A 27,946-nucleotide genomic window follows, 5' to 3' on the forward strand; every position below is an offset into this window, starting at 1 on the left:
CTTTGGGAACCTGCACGGCAATTGCCTGTGCTGCTCATTGGCTCATCGAGTGTATTTGACCTTGGACTCTTTTTTTAAATTGGTGGTTATATGTCCGACTCCCCAGTTTGAATATATTTTTCATGAGAAAAGACTGTGTATTAACTCTCTCAATATTACTCATTATTTACTACAAACACTGCACTCTGTGAGGGTATCATAGTCACCCAAGAGTCCATCATCATTATAAGCAAAGATTAATGTCATTATTCCCTATAAGGGAAGAGGTACAGGGTCTCTGTTAATAGAGATTTTTGAAGGACAAGTTCACTATAGAACAAAGGAAATGTACTGGCCTGTTGAAGAAACAAACGCAAATCATTTGCTTCCAGTGTTCTTGTCTTTGTATCAAACCTTAGTCATACCAAAGGGAAAAAAAGTATGACTCATTTGCTGTGGATACAGAGATGGGTGAAGAAGTGAAGCTGAAATGTTAACCTGTCATGAGGCATTAGATGTTTGAGAAAGTAAACCAGATACTAATATCTCTTTTTTCTTTCTTATTCAACTAAATCTGATTTTTGGCCCTATGTTAAATTTTAGGGTCATAGCATTTTTCATGAAAGGTTCTAGTAGAGGAAAAAGTCAGAAGTGCTTAATTTTAACCGTACACTTAGCTCTGAGAAAGATATTACTAAATTTGTTCCTTAAGTACCTTCCTTTAAAGTTGAGTTGTAACGTCATTTTCTTTACAGATTCAAAATTCATTAAGAATGTGCCATTTGGAGGCACCTGAGTGGTTCAGTCAGTTAAGCATCGATTTCAGATCAGGTCATGATCCCAGCTTCCTGGGTTCAAGACCCGTATGAGGCTCCCTGCTCAGTAGGGAGTCTGCTTGTCCCTCTGCCCCATTCCCCCCGCTCAAGGTCTCTCTCTCTCTCTCAAATAAATAAATAAAATCTTTAAAAAAAAAAAAAAAGATTGTGTCGTTTACGTGAAGATGTAGTTTTTAACTAACCCACTGATGGTAACACATTCTCGATTATCTTTCTTCCATTAACAATGGGTTTTAGAGCAAACCATCAAAACCCTTTGACAAATTACTCTTGAAACCAACATCCAGATTTATAATCCAGTTCATTGGAGTTTTGGATGTGGTCTAGAGCCATGGAAGAATTTCTGCTTTTGTCTCAAACTCAGTTACAGATGTACAGAGCAAACCCTTCTTTGGCCTCCCTGGTCTGGAGCCATATATTTCGGACTAGACAGCAAATGACCATTCCTCCAATTAACCAATTAACACAAGTGTACTTCCCACAGAATGAACTGCTCCTTGTTCATACATTGCTTTTAAGTCTACAAATCAAACTTAACTTTTTTAAAGTTAAATAAGATTTCTGTTTCTGAATTAAAGCTTGCCAAATAAAAATATTTTGCTGAGAGGAAAAAGTAGAACTTTTGAAAATGCCTTGTCGGGATGCTGAAATCTTTGTATATCCCCTTGGAAAGTATCATAGAAATAATACAAGCCTGGAAGGAATGAGGTTCTTGACAAGCAATGAGACAGCTGGAGGAAAAGGCTTATGTTTAAAGAGAATGGGGAGAGAAAGAGCCCCAATGTTGATTCATAGATTAAAAATTACATGCATATGTTATACAACTCCCCTGAGATGCTCTGTTCTCAAATAATTTAAATAGGTGATATTACGAAGTTGGCTCTTAGCTCACTAAGGGAGGTTAGCTCAGAGTCACAGAGGTGGAATTTAGACTCTAGGAGCCAGATGGTCCCTGGTTCCTCAGTTATTGCATTTCTTTCATTGTGCTCTCAACAGTGCCCTCGATGCCTGGAAGTTTATAAGGCCTTCCTAAGGTATGCTTGCTGCCAGAGACGTAAAGCAGAAGTGAGCAGACCTTTGCTTCTGTTCTTGATTATATTATTTATATCATGCATATATGGGGTGATGGGGACATGAGCCAAAGCTCTCTCTTTCCCCCAGCTACAGAGGACTGCCTTGCGTTAGCTCCTGGGATCTCTGATATTACTCTGTTCATTTTCAGGATCAACATCTTAGGGATGGACCCCCTAACCACACCTTTTGACAATGAGTACTACCATGGACTCTGCGACCGCATTCGGGATGGAAACACCCAGGTCTACTACCGCAGACCCTGGAACGTGGCTTCTCTGGCCTATGAAGTAAGTCTCCTCAGAAGCAAAAGCATTGCTCAGCTTTTCGCTGAAAAGCCACTTCTATAAATGTAATACTAAGTAATGTGAAAATTTCAGTAGAATGAGAATCTGATGGGAATATGTGATTGGCTGAAAAGAAAAAGATGTATAGCTTTGATCTCTTTAGGAAACTCCGGTGGTCTACAACCAACCTTCAGTAATGTGCACCTAGTGATAGTTTTGGCAAATACCCAGACTCCATGAAAAGAATCATCTAAGATTCTGATAAAACTATAAATTAAATTAATGCTGATTTAAGTACTGGGTACACTGCTCATGCTATTTAAGCTCATTTTTTTGCTAGTCTACCAAAAAAACTCATCTTGACATTGGTTTTTTCCTCAGCATTCCCCTTGGTAAAGCCTGCCTAACAAATGTAAGTGGTTGTTTTCACTCACCTCAAATCCCTCTAACTCTTGTTAAACTATTTCTTAAAATGAGGTCTACTCTACCCAGTGCCACCCCAAACGTAACCACCTTCTTGAAAGTCACCTAAATTCTCTAGAACCATCCACAGATTGGACCCCTTCATTTAAAGGATTACTAGTTATCACCATTAGAGAGATTTTTTTGGGGTCTAAGCAACATAAAAATAAAGAATAATAATTATCTTACTCTGAACCAGGAGCTACAAAATCTTTTTTTCAATGGTCCCATTGGCGATCTATAATATTTACTTTATTCAGTTTTTGCAAAGTCTTTTATCACTGTTGTCACTCACAAAATTTTCCAAAACACATATACTTTTAAATAAATGGAGTTAATATTTCTTTTATTTTTAATAATGTTGTAAAACAGTCCATACACATTGCAGCCTCTGGCATTCCTACTCTTCTATGAATACTAAAGATTATAAATTCTATACTATTCGACTGACATTTCTTAACATGTGTGACTACATTATCCTTTTTTTTTTTTTGTACGTGTAAGTCCAGCATAGAATCATTTTCCCACAAATTTAAGGGAACATGTTGGATTATTGACTTTCTCCCCTCATGCCAAGTTTACCTTCTTTAAGCACCTTTTTTGAGGGGAAGATGATCATCTTTCTAAAGGTTATTACGAAAGGTCTAATGTCTTAAAAAAGAATACCACAAAGATAAGGTGACCTTTGTCATTGCTGATGGAAGAAGGGTTGTTGATGTTTTACTTTGTTTTTTAGTTCTCAGGTCTGAGTCATACAGTTTTCCTCTCTTCGTCCCTGTGATCAGTCTCTTAGCTTCTCTCTAGGGGTAGGAATGACCATGAGTGACATGAGATGGACAGGGCCAGGACCTTGCCTATGACTGATCTTGAAGCCTTATTTGGAGAGAAAATTCCCTGTTTTCTCTTCTTTACAACCCTGGAAATAGATGGGTTTCTGTACTCAGTATTTTGGATTTTATAAAGGTGATGTGTTATTTACCCCGTATATTGCTTCTGTCCCACAGAAGTTGGGAGCAGCATCTCTTAGCCAAGGAAAACTAATTGATGTTCACACAAAGTGGGGGAAATGAAGATTGTAGCAACTTTTTATCAGTTCAGATCAGAATAACATCTCTAAGCGAGTCTTGGCATCAAGCTGATTAAAAAAAAAAAAAAAAAACAGAGAGGATTATGGGCCTGGATGGTGAGTCAGTGTCAGCTAAGGAGGAGTGCTGATAGAGTTCGCTGGAGGCTTGCTAAAGTCCCCCTTCTTGGTGCTACAACAGCTGGTGGTCCCCTCACTCTCGTCTGTGATGGTCTTGGCAAGTAGCCAAATTTGTTTCTACCATACATAAAAGAATATGAGCTTATTCAATGGAAATCTCTATTTTTATTCATTAGAATTTCTTCCTACACCTTCTAATATCCAATGGGATAGTTTACTTCCTTTTTTGTGTATTTTAGTATCATAACTGAATGCATTTTATACTTCCTTATAGCCTGTTATGCTAATACTCTACACAATATATGTGTACACACAATGCTCAACACATTTTTGTTAGATGAATTAATTTTTAAAATCCTGTCTTTGTTACTCATAGACAGTAATTTACTGTCTTTTATGTTTTGAAAGAATTCTACCGAACTATCGGAGTATGAGGAATATTTCTTAATAATGACGTCTGCCTCTGACACATTCACACTCTCTCAGTGCCTCTTCCTTCAAATGTGGCTCTGGTTCTCTGGATCTCCAGAACACAGCACATAAAATGGAATCCTGGCTCTGCTGCTAAGCAGCAGTGAGATCTTGGGTAAATTATTTATCATCATCGTGCCTCCGTTCCCTCATGTGTAAAATAGAAATACTGGTGCCTATCTCGTAAAGATAAATGAGTCTAAAACAGCCAGGAAGTTCTTGACACATAGCAAACCCTCAATGAATATTTGCTATCATTCCTTTTTTAAAGAATATAATTAGTAAAAGACTTCACTACAATTTAGTGTGTAATTAGCATTCACATTACAGGTCAAGGTTTATTGGCTATCTAGTAAGTCAGAAGTAATCCTGAACCACTGAAGCCTGCAATTATGGGGAAGAAAACAGGGATGGTGATATGTACAAATCAGTTACTTTTTCCTTAGCTTTCTTTGGTCCTCTCCTCTTTTGTTCTGGAAAGTAACAATTTGTAAATCGGATTTCAAGTTTTCATTACCATTCTCTATAAACCTGGATCACCATGAATATGTAAGATTTAAGAGATCAACGAAGAATTGTAAAATGCGCCTGGATTCTGGTTGTCCTTTCCACCCCAAATCCTGCCTGAAACCTGGTGATTTTATATCCTGTGGGCTGCCAATGTCTTCTTGTTGCCTCTCAACTTCCTGTCTGTTTTACCAGAGCCACTCCCATCCTTAGCTGTGTTCAGCAGAACTGTGCTGTCCCTGGCATCTGAACATTGGGGAATCCAGCATTTAACCCTTTGCCTCACTGCAACTGGCCCATCTCTCAGCTCTCACCCTCATTTATGACCACAAACAAACACTTGGGTCCCATCAAGACCCAATTCTTTGGCCTGGCTTTCCTCCAGTCCATCTTGCTCCTCCGGTCTTCAATTCCTTCCTCTAATCAATCCCGATCCATTTTGACCACTCTTGATAATATTATCAGTGTCCTTGCCTTCTATTCCTTCTATAAACCAGAAACACTCCAACTTTAGATGAACCCTATTACTTTTCTGGCCCTCTTGTGAACGTGTACTGCTTGGAGAAAATCATAACAACAAAAGAACTGGTGGCATTTTAGCTTCAACCGAAGCCTCCACACAGTTCAGCAGGTCCACACTTTTCCCCCAAGGCTGCACTACCCCGCCCCCTGTTCCCACAGTGGTGGTTTAAAATTTCCAGCAATCCCCTCAAGTTCCTCATCTGACCATTCTGACCTTGAGCTCAATAGATGGAGTTAGCTTCAACTTGACAGAGAATACCCAAGCCTAGTCAAGAATTTTCTAGTTTTTCCTTCAAAGTTATCCTTGTGTACAAACTTACTTCTCACTCAGTCTACACTTAATATCTTTCGTTTCTGTCTCAGTAGAGACTGTGTCTTTCTATATGCTGGATTCCATGCCAGGTATCTTGCTTATTATCTATTTAAGCCTTCTATCAATGCTTCTCTCTCTCATCTCCCCCCCTGCTCTTAATATATAAAAATAAATACTTCAAGATTCTCACTAAAAGAAACACAAACACAAGAAGGAAACATCCATCTCCACATACTCTTCTTATCTATATTTGCTGTGTCAATTCACTAACTATATTAGTTCACTAGGGCTGCCATAACAAAGTATTACAGACTGGATGTTCAAACAACAGAAATTTATTTGAGAGGCTAGAAATCTGAGATCAGGTTTCTTCTGAGGCCTCTCTCCTTGGCTTATAAATGCCATTTTTCCTGTATCTCCACAGCCTCTTCCTTCTGCTCTGAGTTATAACCTCCTCTTTTTAGAAAGGCACCAGTCGTGTTGGGTTAGAGTTCATTTTAATGACCTCATTTTAATTTAATTAACTCTTTCATGATTGTATCTCCAAATATAATCACATTCTGAGGTACATGGGCTTCAGACTTACATACATGAATTTGAGAGGAACACAGTACAGCCCACAACACCAAATCTCTATTACCTTTTGCCAAAGTCCATCTTGAAGTTTCTTTTGAGTTCCCTTTACTTAGGACAGTCCTAAGACCTATACGTCTCACCAGAGTTCCTACTTTGCCTTGTTTCACAAGTCTCTGTCTACATATTCTCCTTGGGTTGAGTTCATTCCCTTCTGTGGCTTCAGTTTTCACCTCTAACCTGACGGTTTATGAATACTCTATTTCCAGCCCATGTGTCCCTCTGAGCTGGATACCTATATAGCTAATTGTATCTGGCATCACACAGTTAACATACTCAAAGCTGATATCCATTCTTCCACCCAGTTCCCTGACTCTTCCTCTTGAATTCTTCACTTAAATGGTTACAATGAAACAATGAAATGATATCTTCCTAATCACTAAATTCAAAATATGGGAATCATCCTAATGACTTCCTCTATAGACACATCTCCCTTGAAGCCTACAATACCTAATCAATCTCCAAGTTCCATTATATTGTAATGTATCCTAAATATGTCTCCTCTTCTTTATTTCCACTGCCATAGCCAGAGCTTTATGCATCTCTCATTTCTCAGCGAAACAGCTATGAGAGTCGTCTTATCAGCTTCAGAGTTCTAGTTTTGCTCAGTTTCAATTCATTCCACACACATCAGTATGAAGATAAATGATTATCTTGATCTTATCACTTTGCTACTTAAATTTAGTGAGCGTTTCCCTGTAGCCAGCAGGATAATAGTCAGTCTCTGTAGTAGGGAGAAAAAGGTCATTCCTGACCTGGTTTTTGATTACTACTCCCCCATCAGCTTTCTCTTCTGAGTTCTCTGTTTTAGTTAGATGCCCCACCTGCAAATTAATGTAATAGCCTCTGTTTTCCTTTCTGTTCTAGCATTTATTTTGCTATATCATATATATTCTAAGTCAAGTTTCTAGTTCTTTTATTTACTGTGGAATCCTAAGAAACTAACATGGTAAATTCTTTGCTTAAAAAAATGATTACTGAGGGGTGCCCGGATGGCTCAATGTGTTAACGTCTCTGCCTTCGGCTCAGGTCATGATCCCAGGGTCCTGGGATCAAGCACCGCATCGGGCTCTCTGCTCGGCAGGGAGCCTGCCTCCCTTCCTCTCTCTCTGCCTGCCTCTCTGCCTACTTGTGATCTCTGTCTGCCAAATAAATGAATAAAATCTTTAAAAAATGATTACTGAATTAATAAATAAGTGCATGCAGTATATTAGCAATCTTTACTTTTTAAAAGATTTATTTATTTATTAATTTTAGAGAGTGAGGGGGGAGCGAGTCTGGGGGGATAGGGACAGAGAAAAAGGGAGAGAGAGAATCCCAAGCAGACTCCTGGCTGACTGTGGAGCCCTATACCGGGTTCAATCTCATGACCCCAAGAACATGACCCTAGCTGAAACCAGGAGTCAGCTTCTCAACCGACTGTGCCATCCAGGCTCCCCAACAATCTTTTTTGAAAAGCTAATGTTCCTAACAAAGGCAAGAGCCCATAATCAAGTAAACGTAATTGTAACTGCCATAAAAGTTGACAACAAAATGGAAAACAGAGGCTTAATTAACATTCCAACTGTACTTTCTACTGCCATGTGAGTTCATTTAGAAGCCCCAGCAGAGTATAGATCAGGTTTATTATGTACCTGCTGGTTTGTTTATTGTATATTGATGTTTCCAAGGAACAATAAGCCCAGTCTTGTAAAAACTGCTATATTGAAAAGAACTATGGTCTATGATAAACTAATATGAATTCAAGTTTGGAGTCACAGGTAGAAATCAAATAATGAAGGTGCTCTTATGCCATATTAAGTACTTTGGACATGATCCTGAGCATGAGAAGGGATCCCCTGAGGACAGCAACATGGTCAAAGTTCATTTTAAATCTTTGTGTTTTGGGGATATGATTTCAAAAGGACAAGACCAGAGAGGTAACGACAGAAGGAGGCTATTTCATGGTCCAAGAAGGAAATGAAGAAAGACTAAACTCTACTATAGTTGTAGAGACTGAAAGGAAGAAATGAAATCCAGCATTTTTTTTATTCGGGCATATTTAAGAACAAAGAGGTCACTAATGAATTGGTGACAGTGTACATTATGGTCAATTGACAGGTTCTAAATGAAAACTGCCTGGGTTTAAATTCTGCTAAACTCGTCCACTTATCCATGGGACATTAGGCAACTTATTTATCTTCCAAAATCTCAGTTTCTTATCATACAGAGGGGTGGCAATAATACATATTTCGTAAGATTTTGAAAAGGTTAAATGTGTTAATAAGTGCAAAGTGCTTAGAACAACATCTGGCCATAGTAAAGGATACTCATCATGGATGTGTAAAGTATGGAGACGGAAAGTCAAAGACACTCCCACTGGAAGATAGACCATCAAAAAAAGATCTTGGAAGTCAGGGAGGGAGGAATCTTCCAAAAGAAGTGTCAAAGTCAAGTCCAAGAAGAAGACAGTGATTTGAATTTTGGTAATTTTGAATGCAAAGGTCTATGTGACATCTAGATGAAGTATGTTATGCAAAAAGTATGTTATATAGATGTGTGGGGAGAAAGAAGGATCTGAAATGGAGGCAGTTTAAGAAGCATCAACATATGGATGACCATTAAAATCTTGAGAATCCTTGAGATCATCAAGGAAGTGTACAATGAGAGAGAAAAGAACATCAAGAATGAAACCTAGAGCACATTAACATTTCAGATACAAACACAGAAAATGATCTCTTGAAGATAATGGAGAAGAACCATATTTGTTACCTATTACTAAATTTCAAATTACCCCAAAATTTAGTAGCTAAAATGTTGGGAGTGTGTGGGTGGCTTCTCTCTGTACCGTGGCTGAGGGTGGCTAATGAGATGGCAGTCAATCTACTCTTTCCAGGTTCCTTCTCTCAATTAGTGAGACATGTCTTTAATAATCATAATAAATAATGCATGTTTTTATTATCTATCTGTACAAAGTCTTAGTTACATCTTTAACAGTTTTCCCTTTTTACCTTCTATTTCCAGTTGTTCTCCCACCTTCTTCTTTTCAATTTGAACTCTGAAATATTTATTGGTTATATTCTATCTCTTCCACTCCCAGTTCCAGAAATAATGTTTCTTTCTTTTCAAGAAGCATCAGTTGCATAAACCTTTTAAAAGGACAGTTTGAGCTGACCCCTATAATATGCAAGCCCTTTTATCCGTCCGGAACATGCAAGCCCTTTTATCCGTCTCTCAAATTTCATCTTCTCCATGTCTGCTTATTTGGGTTTTCTTAAAGAAATTTGCTTCTATTCTTGCATCATTGGCCTCTCTTCAAAGATTTTTTGCTCTTTCTTCATGATGATTCCCGGTATTGGTCCATCTCTGACTGTCTGTCATGGAACTGAGCCCTCTTTTTGGACTGACACCATCTTCTCTGTTTCAGGCTCTACTCACTTCTGTCATCCTAGCAGAGTCAGACAGGACCGTTCAACAGCTTCCTGACAGATACCCTGACCAATGTTCTCTTACACCTGCCAACAATTCTTCACATTGCTAAACTGATCTCTGCCAAGGCCTCTTTCTTCTTAGCCATGTTGGGAATAAGTGCAGGTGCTTACAAATTAAACCACCCTTATCCTGCAGCCAATTAGCACACAGGAAGCTAAGAAGAGCTTGGCCTTCCAGGAGAGTCAAGGAGTACTTTTCTGGTGACATTTTGTTCAGCTCTGTCCCTTTCCAGCCTTGAAGATTGAGTAGAATTGTCTTCAGTGGCTCCTATTAGAGTGGGCAGTTAGGTTCTAACAGGATACCTGGAAGTTAGCAACAAAGAAGTCATGGCCCACTGTCAGGAAGTTCAGGGGGCTACCGTGCTGTACTCCACAAGAAGCCAGAGCAAACCAGACAGACCCAAGATGGCAGGTGCCATGACAGGAAACCCCTGACAAAATTAGGAAGAAAAAGTACAAATCCCTGCTTCCCAACCCAATAAACATTCTACCCTCTAGTTAACAGCTCTCAGTAAAAGATAGAAACCCAAGTGTGCAAACCTCTCACTCAAGCTCACCTTGCTCTCCTATCTTGAGAGTGTACTTTTCACTTTAATAAACTTTCCCACTTACGATGCTCATCCACTGTGCTGAGTGTCTGTCCTCGAGTTCTTTTCTGAGTCATGACCAAGAACCATCAGGGACTCATTCCGGATGGGCTGGTCGAGGCCCTAGAGCCCAGAGTCTCACCAGTTCACCCAGCAACACTTCCACTATCCTCAGATCTCAAAGCAACAGAAATACTATTTATTTTTCAAGGCCAAGTTCAAGGCAGTCTTTTCCATGAATCTGTTATTTTACTAGCCAGAATTTGTCAAGCTCTCTTTGGCAGGGTAGCATAAGAATTAACAGCTAAGCCCTAGAGTAAGACTTTCTGGGTTTCAACGCTAGCTGTGCGAGCTTGGACAAATTTCCTAACCTGTTTTCTTATTGGTAAAATGGGGATAATTACAGAAATTATATTAAAGGTAAGAAATTAAATGTCTTATTCTATGTAAACCACTTTTAACAGCCCCTGGCATAGAGTAAGCTCTCAGCAAATATTAGTTATTATTGTTAGCTATATTAAAGTTTATAAATTTTTGTTAGCATCTACTATAGGCCAGACACTTTACTAAGTGATAAGGCTATAGTGGTGTGTGGATAAGAAAGACATGTTCCCTGACTTTTTGGAGCTTACCATCAGAAAGCCTATTAAATAAGCAATCATAAAAGAAAAGGTTTTTCATTTTGTTTTATTGTTAAAAATTTATTTATTGTTTGAGAAAGAGAGAGCATGCAGGGGGTAGGGGCAAAGGGAGAGAGAATCTCAAGCTGACTGCACACTGAGTGGGGAGCTCAATATGGGGCTCAATCTCAGGACTGTTGAATCATGACCTAAGCCAAAACCAAGAGCTGGGCACTTAACTAACTGCATCACTAGGCACCCTGCATTTTTTTTTTTTAAATTTTAAGAGGCATGAGAGCTTATAGAAAATGGATTTCATAGTCTATGGGGTTACAAAAGAACCCTTCAACCCTGAAAAAGTGATTTAAGCTAAGACTTGAAATTGGAGTAGGAATTAACCAGATCAAGCCATATAGTGTGTATATGTGAGAGAATGTGTTGTGTTTGGTTCTTGGGGGTTGGGGGAGGAGGGAGAGGCAGATGTCAGAGAACATTCCGGAAAGTAAAAGCAGCATAAAAGAGCTCTTTTATGGTGGGAAGAAGCACAGGCTCTGAAAATTTAAAAAAATGTGTAAAAAGGGTTGGAATACAGTCAGGGAGAGGTTAACTTGGAATAAGTCTAGTTTAGACTTGATCTTAAAGGCAGTGGGAAGACTGAAAGATTTTAAACAGGGAAGTGATGTGGGTTAGGTTACTCAACCCTTCACATTGAGTACTTTTCCCAGCATGCCTGACTTTAATGAAAATTATATACATTTTAGTCCTTCCCATTAGAGGGGAACTTTAGCTTCCCTGTCTGAGTCCATGCAGGCCAGTATAACAAAATACCAGAAACAGGGTAGCTAACAACAACAACAACAAAAAAAAAAAAAAACACCACACAGAAATTTATTTCTCACAATTTTGAAGATGAGAACATCAGAAGTTCTTGAAGTCAGAGATTAGAGTGCTTGTCTGGTTGAGTTAGGGCCCTCTTTTGGGCTACAGACTTCTTGCATCCTCATACAGTGGAAGAGCTAACAGAGCTCTGTGGGGTCACTTTTACGACAGCACTAACCTCATTCATGAAGCCTCCTCCCAAAGTTCCCCCTCTGCCCAACCATCACCATGAGCTTTAGTATTTTAACATATGGATTTTGTGGAGGAACATAAACATTCAGACCATAGCATTCCCTGTTCAGAACTGTCCCCCAGTGTACACTACGAATCCAATCTGTGCCACTGACTGAAGAGATAGGTGGTTCCTTCTCTGGCAAAAGTTACAACATATTGCAGAGGACCTCTGGAAAGAGTTTAACCACTGAAACTGACAAACCTCCCACTGATACCTGACAATTATCAAGTTGACAAAGAATTCTTTAACTGAAAGTTTCCATTTTTAACTAGGTTGTTTAGTTTGGGTATTTTTTTGTTTGTATGTTTTGTTTTGTTTTGTTTTGTTTCCATGCAAAAATGAAAGTGTTAAAAAAAAAACAGTCAAAAAGTATGAATATCACAAAAGATTATGCAAGGAAATATAAACCTGCTCCCATTCCAGATTTCCCTTTCACAGTTACCCTTCTCAAGGGCAAACACTTAGCTTTGTCGATTTTTCCAGTAATTCAGGGTACACGTAAAAACCTTTCTTATTCCAGTCCCGTCCATGTTGCTACAAAAGTTGGGTATTCATCCTTTCTGATGGAGGCATAATAAGTCAAGCAGAGAGAGTCAATTATCATATGGTTTCACTTATTTGTGGAGCATAACAAATAGCATGGAGGACATGGGGACTTAGAGTGGAGAAGGGAGTTGGGGGAAATTGGAAGGGGAGGTGAACCATGAGAGACTATGGACTCTGAAAAACAATCTGAGGGTTTTGAAGGGACGGGGGGGGGGAGGTTGGGGTACCAGGTGGTGGGTATTATAGAGGGCACGGATTGGATGGAGCACGGGGTGTGGTGCAAAAATAATGAATACTGTTATGCTGGAAATAAAAAAAAAATAAAAAAAAATAAAAAAAAAAAACCTTTCTTAACTTGCTTGCTTTCCTCTTCTTTCTTTTTTTAAAATTTTTTTTGTTTTTTTAAATTATTTATGTGTGTATGTAGTACTAAGGGACAAGAGAGTGTAAAGGTTGAGAGTGCAGAGCTCAAGTCTTAACCTTTCTGCCTAAATTAATTAACATGTGTAAAATATTCAAAGCTGTGCTAGCCTTCAGTCAGGGTTGGCTTTATCATTTCTTTCTTCCTTTCTTTTTTTACACAAATGGTAACATATTGTACATCTGTTAGGCAAATTGCTCTTTAATTATTAACAGATTAACATTTGAAAGCTTGCTCTGTTCTAAGTCTTTCATATATATTATCTCACTGCATTATCTCATAACAGTCCTTGGGCTGTGTGTGGTATTTCTTTTTCATAGACTAGGAATCAGACCCACAATGAGATTCCTGTGTCCTGTCCTCAGAGTCATGGAGTCCCTATCAGAGCTCAGTGATATCACTTGGGTATTTCACTCTTAACTCCCTTGCTCAAATACCCTTCAAATAATTGCTTTTTCTTTCATCTGTGTCTGTTTGGGGTGGTTTTTTGTATGTTGTTTTTAACAGCATTTCATCATTCTCTTTCAGACCAAAGCCGATAAAAATTTCAGAACTGAAAGTTACGAAGAACAGATAGAGGTATTCAAAACCATTGTCCAAGAGACGACATCAAATATTAATGCAGAAGTAACTTTAAAATTCACACCTACTGAAGCAATTGAAAAGTATAAAAGTACGCCTGAAGAAGGAAAGTCTCCTCGCAAAAATTTCTTCCAACCTACAGAAGGTGGTGGCAAATTTGGACTCACATATTCCAAAAATGAGAGTTACCAGAGCTTACTCTCACGTTCTTCTAAAACGGTAAGACCAAAGCTTAAAACAAAGAATATAATGGGATATTTATCAAACTAACCAAACCCCCTGTTTTAAGTTTAAATGTTTGGAGCAAATAGAGTTCACTGAAGAGAGAGGAAAAAAAAATACTCAACAAATCTCCAAATGTGTGGCTAGGAGTTCAGGAAGAAGAATGCTAACTGCAGAAGAGGCCCATGGGATCTCTTGTAATATAAGGGGGTAAGATGTTTGGTGGTGATGAACAGAAGAACAAGCATATTAAAAATTCGGAGCACGCTTTTGGACTGAGACTGTGGTAATGGACTGTTGAATTTATACCATCTTCAGAATGACAATGAAGAATCAGACTGAGGAATTTGGGTAATTCATCACAATGCCTTACACTGATAACTATTTACTTACTGGGAAGCATCTCTAAAGTAATGAGGCCATGAAATTGTACACATTGCATATGACATTGGTCTGCTTACTTTGTAATTATACATTTAATTTAAGGCTTTGAAAATGTGTTTGTCCTTTAATATTTAAGTCAGATTTAGAATTTTGTTTCATTGCCTTTGAAATAGAGAAAACACTTTCTGTAATCAGTATGATGCCGATAAAACATTCATTTTTCCTTTTCTGATAATACAGTCACATGTTTAGATACCCTCTCCTCTTTTAAAAATAATAATAATTCACTTTTAGTACTTAAGTTGTGCCTAATCATACAATTGTTTTGAATGGCTCTCTACCTAGTCTCTATGTTAATATGCATACCCATCCATATTATGCAGCTGGAAAATCCTTTAAATCATACAACAAATATTTAATGTGGCTTTCTTATGTGGCCAGGCACTGTTTCAAGGGCTTAGAATACATTTGTGAACCAACCTAAAAAAGATTCCTGTTCTCACGGAGCTGAAAGTTCAGCAGGGAGAGATAGACAAAATAAACCTAATAGCAAAAAAGCAAGATATATAGTATTTAGAAAGTGTTAAGTGCTATGGAATAACACAAGGGAAAGCAAGAGTGCTAGGCAAGGGCAATACTAAAAAGAAAGTTCAGGGTAGACTTCATTAAGGAAATGAAATCTGAGCAAAGATTTGAAGGAGGAGAAATAGCCAAATAGTCATAGTTGGGATGATGTACCTGGCAGAAGGAGCTGTTAGAGACAAGTCTCTAAGGTGGGAACATATCTGCCCATTGGGCCAAAGTGAACCAGAAGACAATGAGTTAGAAAGTTTACACTGAACCAGATCATGAATGGCCTCACAGCCTGTTCTGAGTTTAGCTTTTTCTCTGAATGACATGGGAGATCGGTAGAATTTTTGACTAGAAGACGGACATATGTTAGTATATTTTAAACGGGAAGAAATTACAAGAGTGAAGAGCAAAATTAAAAAGGTTTGTTGAAAGCTATTGCAGGAAACCAGCTGTGTGCAGTTGGATAGAACAGGTAAAGGGTCAAGCACGAGTCAAAGATTTGGGGCCTACGCAACTGGAAGGCTGGAAATTGCTACCAACTGAGATGGACAACACTTTAGGTAGAGCAGGTTGAAAGAAGAAAAACAATAGTTCAATTTTAGATTAAGTTTGAGATGCCTATTCAACATTCACTTGGAGATGTGAAGTAGGAAGTTGGTGTTATAAGTCTGGAATTTGGCAAAATGATTTGGGATTGAGCTGTAAGTTTGGGAGTTGTTCATATGTAGGGAATGTTCACAGTCTTAGGGTTTGGTGGGATCACTAAGAGTTAATGTAAATAGAAAAGGGAACATCCAAGACTTAACTCAAGGAATTTCAACAGAAAGAGAAAAGGTCTAGCAAAAGAGGAAGAACTGGCAGAGGACAGCAAGAAGTGACAATAACGCCCTAGAACCTCACTACTAAAGTGTGGTCCATGGATCAGTATCATTGGGAAGTTAGAACCTCAGCCTCTAACACAGACCTACTGAATCAGAATTGCATTTTATGGGTAGATTCTATGGGTGATCTGTCTACACTTCATAATGTGAGAAGAACTGCCCTAGAAGATAAGAAAATAAACCCTATCAAAGAGAAAGGAGTAATGAACTGTTTCAAATGTGTTAATATGTCAAAGAAGAAGGACTAAGAAGTAACCACTGCTGGCTTTATCATTGTGAAGGTCATTGGTGACTTTGACAAGAGAAGTTTTGCTGAAGTAGTAAGCAGAGCTGCATGACTGAATTAGATTTTAGAGGAATTGAAAACAGCCAATATGGAAAATTCTTTAAAAGGAATTTCACTTCTAATGAAGACAAAGAAATTTGTAGCAAATGATTAGACAAGTGAGGCCAAGAGATTTTGTTTTTATTATCTAAGAAGGAAGGAACAACTTTATGTTTGGATGGAAATGATCTAAGGCCTACCTCTGAAATAAGTTGAGCCAAAGAACATTAACATCTGTCTTACAGTTATACCTCCTAATTCAACAATGAAAAGGTATCCAAATATGTTTTGTGCACCTTTGAGACTACAATGAGAATTATTTTGCAGGTCATCAGAAGGTGAATTCATATACTTATTATGTATGGAGTAAGTTTCTTTAAGATTATTGTTGAAGACTAAGTCACTGACCATCACCTAAAGTCATACAGTGTGAACAGTTGTGCTTCTAAAACATAGGAAGTTTGGTGTGATGTTCATATACACCAAGATATACTTCAAAAAATAGTAAAATGTTTTAAACTTCTATGCAATAAACATGTGTTAACTGCGACTATAGCAGGAGAAACTTAAATGAACCATCTACAAAATCGTAAGTGTCCATTGTAGTTTAGTTTTGACTGGGACAGTATGGGATGTTGAAACATGTAGTTCTTTGTCACTGCCTCAGTTTTCTCCTGGAAATTGAAGCCATCTTCCCTAGGAATGCTTAACTATTCACTTGGTTAGTTTGCATGTCTTAAAAGTGTTGTCTATCCTATCTTTGTTATCAAAAATTGTAAAGATGTAGTAGAAGGAGCAGGGAGACCTGAGACCTAGGTTTGTGGTACTAATCACTGCCACAGACTATTTTTGTGATTTGGGGCAAATAACTTGATACCTTTGGATCAGAATTTTCCTGTCTGCAAAATTGGGCTGCATATAGGATGTTTACCTTTCCTTCCATTGTCAACATTTTATAATCAACTTAATGAGGTATAACTTACAAGCGATAAAATGCAAGTAGCAAATATTTTAAGCCTGTAGTTCCATGAGCTTTGACTTTTGTATCCACTTGTGTAATCACTTCATCAAAGAAGATGTAGAACATTTTCATCACCTCAAGAAAATTCCCTCATGCCCTCTTCAGTCAATTCCCTACTGCTTGAGAAGCAACCACTCTTCAGATTTCTCTGACCATAGCTTAATTTCACCTGGTCTAGAACTTTATATAAATGAAATCAGACAGTACAAACTCTTTTGTGTCTCTTTTCATTCAGCATAATATTTTGGGGATGTATTTATGTTGTTGCGTGTATTGGTAGTTTGTTCCTTTGTATTGCTAACTAGTATTCCTTTTTGTGAACATACCACAAATTATTGATCAATTCTTTTATTTCTGGACATTTAAGTGATTTCTAGTTTTAAGCTTTTCTGACTAATATTGCTCCTAGAGTCTCATGTAGATCTTTTTGTGGACTATTTTGGACTATTTTGTCACTGATCTTAGGTAACTAAGTAGAAGTGGAATTGCTGACGACAGGGTAGATGTGTGTTTACTTTTATAAGAAATTGCCGAGCAGTTCTCCACACCAATCAGGCTGTTTGTACATTCCCACCAGCAGTGCTTAAGAGTTCCAGTTGCTGCCCATTTTCATCAACAGTGCGAACTAATCGCATTTTGAGTTTGCCACCCTACTGGGTTAAAGTGGTCATCTACGGTCACTGCTAAAACGTTTATTGCCTGGTTCTAAAGTTTTAAATTTTGTGAGTTTTTGTGATTTTTTTATTTTTGTGACTTTTAAATTTGAAAGAGTGGTGATGAAACTCATATATTTTTTTTTCCTTCTGTTCTACAACCAAGGAAAAAATGTTTCTGCTTGTGAAAGGAGAAATTCAACTGGGGAGATTTGTGATGAGAAGTCGGGATGTCGTTCTGACACAAACTTTCTTGGATGATTTAAAAGCTCTGCCAAGTACCTACGCAAAGGGGGAATATTTTGCATTTTTGGAAACCTATGGAACCCACTACAGTAGCTCTGGGTCTTTAGGAGGATTCTATGAACTAATATATGTTTTGGATAAAGCATCCATGAAACAGAAAGGTATACTTGGAAATAGAGTTCTAATTTCTAATGCTGTTTTAACCAATCATTATTCCTTTTGCTAATCTCTCTCAATGGCTAAAGGCTTTAAAATAAAGTTCTATAACCTGCTTCTTTGAGAGAATGCTCTCCCTTCCCTTGGTCATCTAAAACCCTATCAGACAATAAATTGACTTCTATATTAAACAAGATGACTTGGTCATGCACTATTGAGAAATGAACAAAATTATACTGTAATTTAATATCAGCTGAGGATACTGCTTTTAGTGAAATTCTACTTAAAATGTGAAAAAAGTACAAGAGACGTAATTTTTTTCCAAGAGACATAATTTATATAATCTATTTCTTAATCAATAAACCAGTTCAATTATATGCATGACAATCATCTTCCAAAGGGTTCTTCAATATTGGAAGTAAAATAATGTTCTAAATTTCTTTTAGGGAGGAGGAAGAAAGTAATGTTAAGATTATATACATATAGGGTCTTAAAGCAAGGGTAGAAAATCAGTTTACTTCATCTTACGACAAGTCTAATCACAAGGTGGTAGTTGAATTGGGTCCATGTTAGGTGGATTCCTGACCACACTTGAAACGTGGGAAGAAGGCTATGGTTGACCATCAGTGTCTGCCACATATACAGGAATGGTCTATGTACTACATAGTTAACATACTGGCCTAATGGCTTCATTTAAGATTTTTAAGAATAAAGTAGATGCAAAGTGACTGTGTTAATAAGTTTTAATTATTTATTTTGTGAGTCATTACGTCTAGTTATAATATTCCTTAAAAAGGAGATAAGTGCCAACATATCTCCTTTCTCCACCCTCAGCTTTTTTCAGTGTGTCTCTTAGGGAGGGAAGTGTTGCCCAAAACCTTTTCCATGGTTCCTTCCCTGTAGCCTCTGTGTCACATGAAGAATGGGATATGGCTATGAGCTTAAAGTATGACATTGCCCACACAGTTGATAAGCGCTTTATAGATGGAACCAATATGACCTGGCCAGAACAAACTGTTCTTGATGCCTCAGTCTTGAGCAGAGAGAAACACAGACAGGGGGAGTGAATATGAGTTTATTTGGCTTATACTGCCCTACAGGGCTATATCCTGTGAGATAGAATAATGAAGTTTCATGAGTCTTGCCTGGTAGGCTATTTTGATAGACATCACATGGATGAGGGGTACAAGAGGATTATGTCTTGAGTAACTTGAAAATTAGAAGGGAAAGGCTCAGCAAGGATGATCAAAACACAAGGAATATTTCAAGATAAGAGTTGCTTTGGTGAAAAAGCTTCATGGGCTGAAATCTTTATTCTTGGATAACTCAGACCTAGCAACTTAAATTTACTTAGCATCTGGCCTTAATAGACAAGGATCATTAGGTCAGTTCTGGTACCTTTGAGAGGAAAGCCATCTTTCTTACTTCTTCATTGGAAATACCTGAGAACCAAGCCATGTCCTACCCCTAGATTTGGGCTGTCCAGACCCTGTCGGAACATTTTTCATGCTCTACAGCGGAGGGAGAGAATCTGAGCTTGTTGGGATCACTTAGGTATTTTCATCCCCATATTCAGAATCGAAGTCTTTATGCCTCTTAGGTTACAGTTGGAAATTTAGTATTCTGGATTTCTAGGGTGGTCTCCCTTTCTCATGAGGAAAGCCACCTGACATTTCTCAAGCTCTCACTAGTTGTGGATACACAAAAAATATTTGTTGAATAAATGAATTCCTGAATGTTCCCAGATCCCAACTTCTAAATTTAACCATGAAACCCTAGGTTTAATTTAACTTCTCCCTTTCCTTTTTCATACAAAATAGCAAAATCAGAATTTATTTGTGATGTTGATAGATATTATTTAATAATTTTCAACTAAATATATTAAACAGGTGTTGAACTAAGGGATGTAAAGAGATGCCTCGGGTTTGATCTGGGTTTTTCTCTGAAAGCTGGAGTTGAACTCGAAGGAAATTTTGATAAGGATCGTTGTTCAAAGACGGGTGGAGGTAATAGTGGTAAGTATGACCTAAGTCACTACTTAAAAAAAAAAAAAGGAGGATTTTTTTTTTTGTCAATGAGATTGTCCGTGAGCACTGTGCTCTCACTGTAAACTCTCCTTATTGTCTATACTCTTTGTTTAAAAAAAGTTAAAGTGCTTCAAAATTATTTTATCTTTACAGTAGTTTCCAAACCATTATAAACACAAGCAACCCACAGACATGTATTCATTGCATTGTGCAGGTCATACAACACGCAGCTCTGGGAAAGGCCTTTCCTCGGTGGTCATTGTAGATATGCATATTTATCATGACAATGGTAGAGGGCCAATGATAGAAAAATGTCTCTAGGAAAGATCTCCTTTCTTCCCCCTTATTTTAACAAAGCTTCAAATGGGCTAGTGGCAGGACCTTGTGTGACCTTTAAGGAAGGAGAAGACCAAAACCATTCCCCTAACTCAGCCTTCCCCCTGACTCAAAACCACCAATCCACCTTCATCCAATAAGTCAAAAGGTACAAACTTCCAGTTATGAGGTAAATAAATCCTGGGGATACAATGTACAACATGATGACTTGAGTTAATAGTATCATGTGATATGTTTGAAAGTCGCTAAGCATGTAGATACTAAAAGTTTTCATTCCACAAAAAAATAAATTTTTTGTAAACTCTATGAGGTGATGAATGTTAACTAATCTTATTGTGATAATCATTTTGCAATATATATATATATGTGTCAAGTCATTATGCTGTATACCTTAAACTTTTACAGTGTGTCAGTAGAGTTCAATAAAATTGAGGGGCAATCTCAATCCATCCTTAACACTCAATCAGTGCATAACATTTTAAAAATATAAATATTGGGGCACCTGGGTGGTTCAGTGGATTAAAGCCTCTGCCTTCAGCTCAGGTCATGATCCCAGGTTCTGGGATCGAGCCCCACATCGGGCTCTCTGCTCAGTGGCGAGCCTGCGTCCCCCCTCTCACTCTGACTGCCTCTCTGCCTACTTGTGATCTCTCTCTGTCAAATAAATAAATAAAATCTTTAAAAAATAAATAAATGAATGAATGAATAATAAAAATATAAATATCTTTGGTATAAATGTTGCTTGAATTGTTAATATTTAGCATATTTACAAGCATGTGGTAGTGCTGGAGTTCTCAATCTTTAATCTAATTTGAGAGCATTTTCAGACATACAGAGGGTTGAGGCTCACCTTTAAAGAATCAGATGATAGTGGGGAGGCAGAGAGAAGAAAGCCTGATACTTTAAAACATACCAACCTCTAACATGTGGCCATTATTGGAAACCGCTGATGAAATGCAAAGAAATCTGAACTTGCCATCAAATGTCCTAATTTCAATATTTGGCCCTTAAGCTAGTCTTGAGCTAGTCACTCCACCTGTCTGATCTGTTTTCTCATTTATAAAAATGAGGAAGCATAACTAAAAATCTTTAAATTCCTTTCCAGTTTGAAAAATTTACAGTTCTGTAAGGTTCACAAATTTTGTTAAAAGTGGTTTAGTCTGGAGAGAGAGACTGAAGGAGAGAGATAGTTAGGAATGTGAGGTAGAAAGAAATTTTTCTTTCCACCTGATTCTTTTTTACACTCTTTGATTTTTCATAATTTTAAAGTAGTTTAAAACAAACTTATATAAAATCTAATTAGGAAGGTAAGTCTGAAACCAAAAATGTATAGTGTAGCCCAAAGTCATGTGTACTTCCTATGTGTGTTTGTGCATAAGTGATGACCTCGGAAAAATCAATGTATCTCAACTGTCATATTGTTTTTATTTTTTTAAAGACAATTGAAGCCTCATAAAAATTGCTAGAGATTTGGGGTAAAAAAAAAATTACATAAATAAAATTCAATAAATATACTAGACAATACTTTATGAAAGGGTTCTGTAAATGTTAATCAAATGTCGCAGGACTATAAATGCTTCATTTATATCCTCTTTTTCTTCTCAGTAAACATCAGCCGTGATGGCATCATCGATAACGTTATTTCACTCATAAGAGGAGGAACCCCAAAATATGCATATGAACTGAAAGAGAAGCTTCTCAAAGGAGCCAAGACGGTTGATGTAACTGACTTTGTAAATTGGGCCACTTCCTTAAGTGATGCTCCAGTGCTCGTAAACCAAAAAGTAAGGCATGTTTATTGTCAAATAGAAGACTTTTACATATTCTTATTAAACGTAACTGTGGGTTCAGATGAACAGTTAACTTCATCTGAAAGAGATGTGCGCATTCCAACACACTCCTATCTCATCCCCAGAAAAAAGCAGGACAGAGAGGAGAGGTGTGACTTCAGGCATCACACCAACCCAGGCTGAGTTTGGGTCTCTACCTTCTAAATATGTAAACTTCTCTGACCTCTGCAACACTAAACCATCCAGGGCTTTATGTTTGTTTTGAGGATTTAGTGGCATTGCTTGCATAGATCCCCTAGCACAGACTGGCACAAAATAGGTGTTCAAGAATTATTAGTTCCCATCCATCTGCCCCTGGCTATCCCTTGCTTTTAGGGGACTTCATTGCAGCACTTCCAACACAAGAGAATCATGAAGGGCCTTCACGAAAGGGAAGTTCATAAGGTCTCAGAAAATAAGACCAATGGTGAGCAGTTCTTAGGATCCAGAATTTCTTTCTTTTTTGTATCTTGATTATAGCCTTCTGATTATAAACCCACTAGTCCTTATTTCTTGGGGAACCAAATTGCATTGTAATTGTAAAAATACAAATGCTAGTCTCATTTAGCCCCCTCACTCTCTCTCCAAACTTACTAAAAAAGGTATGTGTTTTCTTTTATCCCTTATTTGTTTCCTTGCTTCCTCTTGTAGCTTTCAATTTTCCCTGTAGGTTTCATTGTTTTCTCTAAGGTCAGATTTATCTTTGATGATCCTCAACTTTAGTTTGATTAACTTCAGTTACAGTCATGGTGGCATTTTGATAGGAATAGTTACTGGAAATTTTTGTTCCTTCATCCCATTTTACTGTCTTTAAAGAGTGAATGAAGCTACCAAAATTATTACATTTATGTAGAGGGAGAACTCAGAACTGGAAAATTATAATCTACTTTTCGCTTAAGGCGTAGAAATCTAGCCATTCATAGGTGTGCTAACATATCAATAAAACTTCAAATACTTTGCCCCAAAAGGAGGACAAACAGGGAGAAAAAGTTGGCCAAAATAGCATGTCTATATATAAAGTTAAAGTCAGAAGAGACCCTTTTATTTTATTATGTTTAAGTCGCATTTAAATTCGTTATTTGGAACTCAGGAAAAATAAATCTATGTCAGAAAATCTTAAATGGAAAAAAAAGAATTCATTTAGAAAAATGTTTATATCCACATGGACATTAAACTGCCTTGTCTTCTCAACCCTACAAAGGAAGTTCAGCTGTCCTTGTAGGGATCCAAGATAGTTCTCTGAGAAGGCCTTAATCATCATCTGTCATAGTCTAGAGCCAATTTTTTAAAAAATCTCAAGTAAATAAAACATCTGCTGAAGATTCACTACTAGATTTGCTACAACTATTCAAAGGCCTTCATCAACTCTGTTTGGACAGTCCCACTGGCTGGATGCAAAATATAGTCTATCTTATTCTGAAGGCAAATATTGATCTCCAGATTTTTAGATTAGTGAGCATTCCATCTAAACTATTTGTTTAAGTTTCTTTCTTCATATACCAGAAGCCTGAACTTTTTATATGAATGTTCTACATAAGAAAATGATAGCTATAGTAAGTCACCGAGAAACTTTTAAACATGTATCTTCTTATAGATGAAGTGCAGAAAATAGTAAAATGCTATGTGTTTAATTGACATTGTGTGGCTTTTAAATTCCTAAAGAGATATGATATATAATCTGGTTTGACCTTAAAACAGATTGCAAGTTATTTTGATTTTATAAATCTAGAAGAAATGTTTTTCTGGGTTAGAAGCTATGTCAAGGGGTAATTAAACAATCTGTAATCACTAATTAACTCTTTGTTACATTGAAGCATTCTCTTGTCTATGGATGACATGTTCAAACACCAGGGATGATCTTAATTTTAATATAGTTGACCCTTCTATTTAATTATTTAAAGAATTGGTGAAACCTCTCCCCACCTACCCTAAACTCTTACCTGGTTTATGTTTGATCCTCTGAGCCAATTAAATCAATTATCTAGGTATTTATGTTATAAACAGTTTATCTTGGAGAAAACAGTAGGAAGTTATATTACTCTAAAGAATTTTACGAAGGTTTTCTAAGTAAAACAGTTATATACAACATAACACAACATAACATAACATACCATAATATATTTTTCCATGCTAAAGTAACTATGAAAAAACTAAAATAAAAAAATAAAGTAATTAAGGCCATGCTCTACTAAGTAGTACCTGTCACTTTGATTTTTGCTTCACCCATATGCTTCAGCAGACGCTAAACCGCTTCTTTGAGGAATGTGTTAACCCAGCCCAAGAACTTTTCCTCCACCCTTCTTCATGTAGCGATAGGGCCTTGTCTTCAGTATTAACTTTTTTTTTTTTTATAATTTTTTATTTTTTTATAAACATATGTTTTTATCCCCAGGGGTACAGGTCTGTGAATCACCAGGTTTACACACTTCACAGCACTCACCAAAGCACATACCCTCCCCAATGTCCATAATCCCACCCCCTTCTCCCAAACTCCCTCCCCCCATGCAACATGGGGGCTTAAGTGGGTAGGAGAAGAATAAATGAAACAAGATGGGATTGGGAGGGAGACAAACTATAAGTGACTCTTTTTTTTTTTTTTCTTTTTTCTTTTTTTTTTTTTCTTTTTATTTTTTTTTTTTATTTCCAGCATAACAGTATTCATTATTTTTGCACCACACCCCGTGCTCCATGCAATCCGTGCCCTCTATAATACCCACCACCTGGTACCCCAACCACCCACCCCCCGTCCCTTCAAAACCCTCAGATTGTTTTTCAGAGTCCATAGTCTCTCATGGTTCACCTCCGCTTCCTATAAGTGACTCTTAATCTCACAAAACAAACTGAGGGTTCAGTATTAACTTTTGTCAGAACTTCAACTTTCTTGGAAGTATATAAATTCAGTTTCCAGCTTCCCTGAATGTTAACACAATATTTCTTTTAGCTCAACGAATAGCTGAACTTGGTTTCTTCTTCCTCTTCTCCTTCTCCTTTTTTTAAAGATTTTATTTATTTGAGAGACAGGGATCACAAGTAGGCAGAGAGGCAGGCAGAATGAGGGGGAAGCAGGCTCCCTGCTGAGCAGAGAGCCCAATGTGGGGCTTGACCCCAGAACCCTGGGATCATGACCTGATCTGAAGGCAGAGGCTTTAACCCACTGAGCCAACCAGGTGGCCCTGAACTGGGTTTCTTCTTAAGCTCACGGCTACAGGCTAGTTATAAAAATGTCATCTGAAGAAATTACATTTATTAATGATGGCCAGAGAGATCTAAAGTGTATTATTTCCTCTAGAGCAAAGCGGCAGAGATCAGTACAGCTAGTGAATAGCAGGTTGGCTTCCTGTAAAACCCTGTCTTGGCATTATAAAAACCAAAGTTAAATAACCCACTACTTTATTTACTAAAGGGATGTTACATAATACTACCGTCTCCTTTATGGGAACTCATGGGAGACACTATTCTTTAGTCTCAGTGTTAAGGATCATTTTGTTTCTCTTGGGAATCGTGTAAATACTTCTTATATACATGTGACTATTACATTCAGTTGTCTTACTCAATGCCCTAGAAAATTACCCAAATTTATGACCCAGCTCATGCCAATGGGTGGGTCCTCCTGGCATGAATTTTGTGTTGCTTTTGCCCTCATCTTGCCTTTTCCATCCTCCATTCTCCCTTTCTCATTTCCCTCAACCAAATTTACCCTTCAAATGCACTCACATGTCAAGCTACATTAAGCTCTTTCTGGGGCAACTTGAAGCATAATGAACTATTTACCTGCCACTTTTGTTATATTGTGCAACTCTTAGCAGTGATCCACTGATGTCTTTAAAGAGCTGTAGTACAAGTGCTCTGAGCTGTCGCCATTACAGTTACAAAGATGTAGCGAAAATCATTCCGAACTCTCTTGTATAGGGATGAAAATAACACTCCTCTATCAACAAACTACATTCGGCACAAAGTTTAATTAGTTTGGAAGCCTGTGAGAAAATTCAACGTACTTCATATTAAATTATATTTCCATTAATTTGTATGTTGGCAAGTTTTGTGACAGATTACCTCCACTGAAAGTATCTACAAATGGTAGACAGAGTTAACTAGGATAGGAGAAAAATTAGAACTGTTTTCTTAATTAGTAGAGAGCTAAAGTTCATCAGAAAAATATGTGGCTCTTAGGAACACTTCCCAAAGTCCATTTTATTTTTTATTTTTTTGTTAAGATTTTGTTTATTTATTTGACAGAGATCACAAGTAGGCAGAGAGGCAGGCAGAGAGAGAGAGGGGGAAGCAGGCTCCCTGCTGAGCAGAAAGCCCAATGCGAGGCTCGATCCCAGGACCCTGAGATCATGACCTGAGCCGAAGGCAGAGGCTTAACCCACTGAGCCACCCAGGTGCCCCCCAAAGTACATTTTAATTGTTCCTTGTCTTCTTGTGGGACTTTTGCCTGCAGGGTTTGAGGCTCCTCTCAGACAGTGATCACTGCATGACCTTCGTCTTTATCTCTTGGAACACTGCTCATGCAGTTCATCCACATGTAGTTTCTCCATGACCCTCTATTCCTGTATCTTAGATTATCTGGCCTTGACTTTCCTTTGAAGGGTAAAACAAGATGAATTTCTTTTCCTAAAAACCAAAATAACCCTGCCACATGCTTATGTTGTTCATGCCAATGGGGCAATGTCGGTAAGAGGCTACTTTCTTCCAAATAAATAGGACATTGTTGAAGTCTAAGTCCCATATACTAACTCATAAAACAGAGGGTGCTGGTGAACATTTACGTGGACTGTGGAGGTTCTTGGTATATTTTGGATACAAACCTATTCTCACTTTAAAGTATAATAAATGTTTTCTTTCACTTGAGGATTTTGACACTTTATGATACATTTTTATAGCAGACATTCTCTTGTGTACTTTTTATTTTGAAATAATTTTAGATTTACTGTAAAATTGCATAAATACTATAAACAGTAAAACTACAAAAATAGAACAGAGTTCACGTACACTCTATAAACCAGAAGCCCTGAACGTTAACAATTTCATAACCATCATACAATTGATCAAATCAGAAAAGTAACACTGTCTAACCTTATTTAAATTTCACCAGTTTTTTCCCCTAATATCCTTTTTCTTTTGATAAGATCCAATCAAAATCCTACATTGTAATCAGTTGTCATGTCCCCTTAGTTCCCTCCATCCTGGGACATTTTCTCAGACTTTTCTTATCTTTCATGACCTTGACATTTTTTTTGACTTGACATGTTTTGATGAGTTTTGGTCACCTGTTATGTCAAAGGTCTCTCAATTTAGGCTTAGAGAAGATTAAGGTTATGCGTTTTGGTGAGAATACCACAGAAGTGATGCTGTGTCCTTCTCAGTACATCATGTCAGGAATTATAGTGTAGATTTTGTGTATTTCTTTCCACTATAGTTAATGTTGTTGTGTCCTATTTAAATCTTTCTTTACTTCAAGGTCTTGAAGATACTCTTCTATATACTATCTTCCAGAAGCCTTATTGTTTTGTTTTTACTTTTGTTTCTACAGTCAATCTAGTTGTTTGTGTGTATGTGTGTGTGTGTGTGAGTGATACAAGTTTCAAGGTCATCTTTTTAAAAATCTCTTATGAATATCTCATTGTCCTAGAAAAATTTGTGTTATTGATCTTATCTGTTTCAA

At 37.5% G+C, this 27,946-nt stretch overlaps 1 protein-coding gene across 1 annotated transcript in view; it reads left to right on the forward strand.

Annotated features, from left to right (window-relative positions):
* The window catches only part of C9 (complement C9), a 49,801-nt gene that overhangs the window by 17,126 nt on the left and 4,729 nt on the right, over positions 1-27,946 (forward strand). Inside the window, exons 5-9 of the mRNA XM_032337542.1 lie at positions 2,038-2,176; positions 13,572-13,844; positions 17,851-18,091; positions 19,976-20,101; positions 22,055-22,233. Of these exons, the coding sequence (XP_032193433.1) occupies positions 2,038-2,176; positions 13,572-13,844; positions 17,851-18,091; positions 19,976-20,101; positions 22,055-22,233 (958 nt within the window). The remainder of the gene's footprint in view (positions 1-2,037; positions 2,177-13,571; positions 13,845-17,850; positions 18,092-19,975; positions 20,102-22,054; positions 22,234-27,946) is intronic.

Source organism: Mustela erminea, chromosome 3, assembly GCF_009829155.1.
Source record: "Mustela erminea isolate mMusErm1 chromosome 3, mMusErm1.Pri, whole genome shotgun sequence".
Taxonomy (NCBI): Eukaryota; Metazoa; Chordata; class Mammalia; order Carnivora; family Mustelidae; genus Mustela; species Mustela erminea.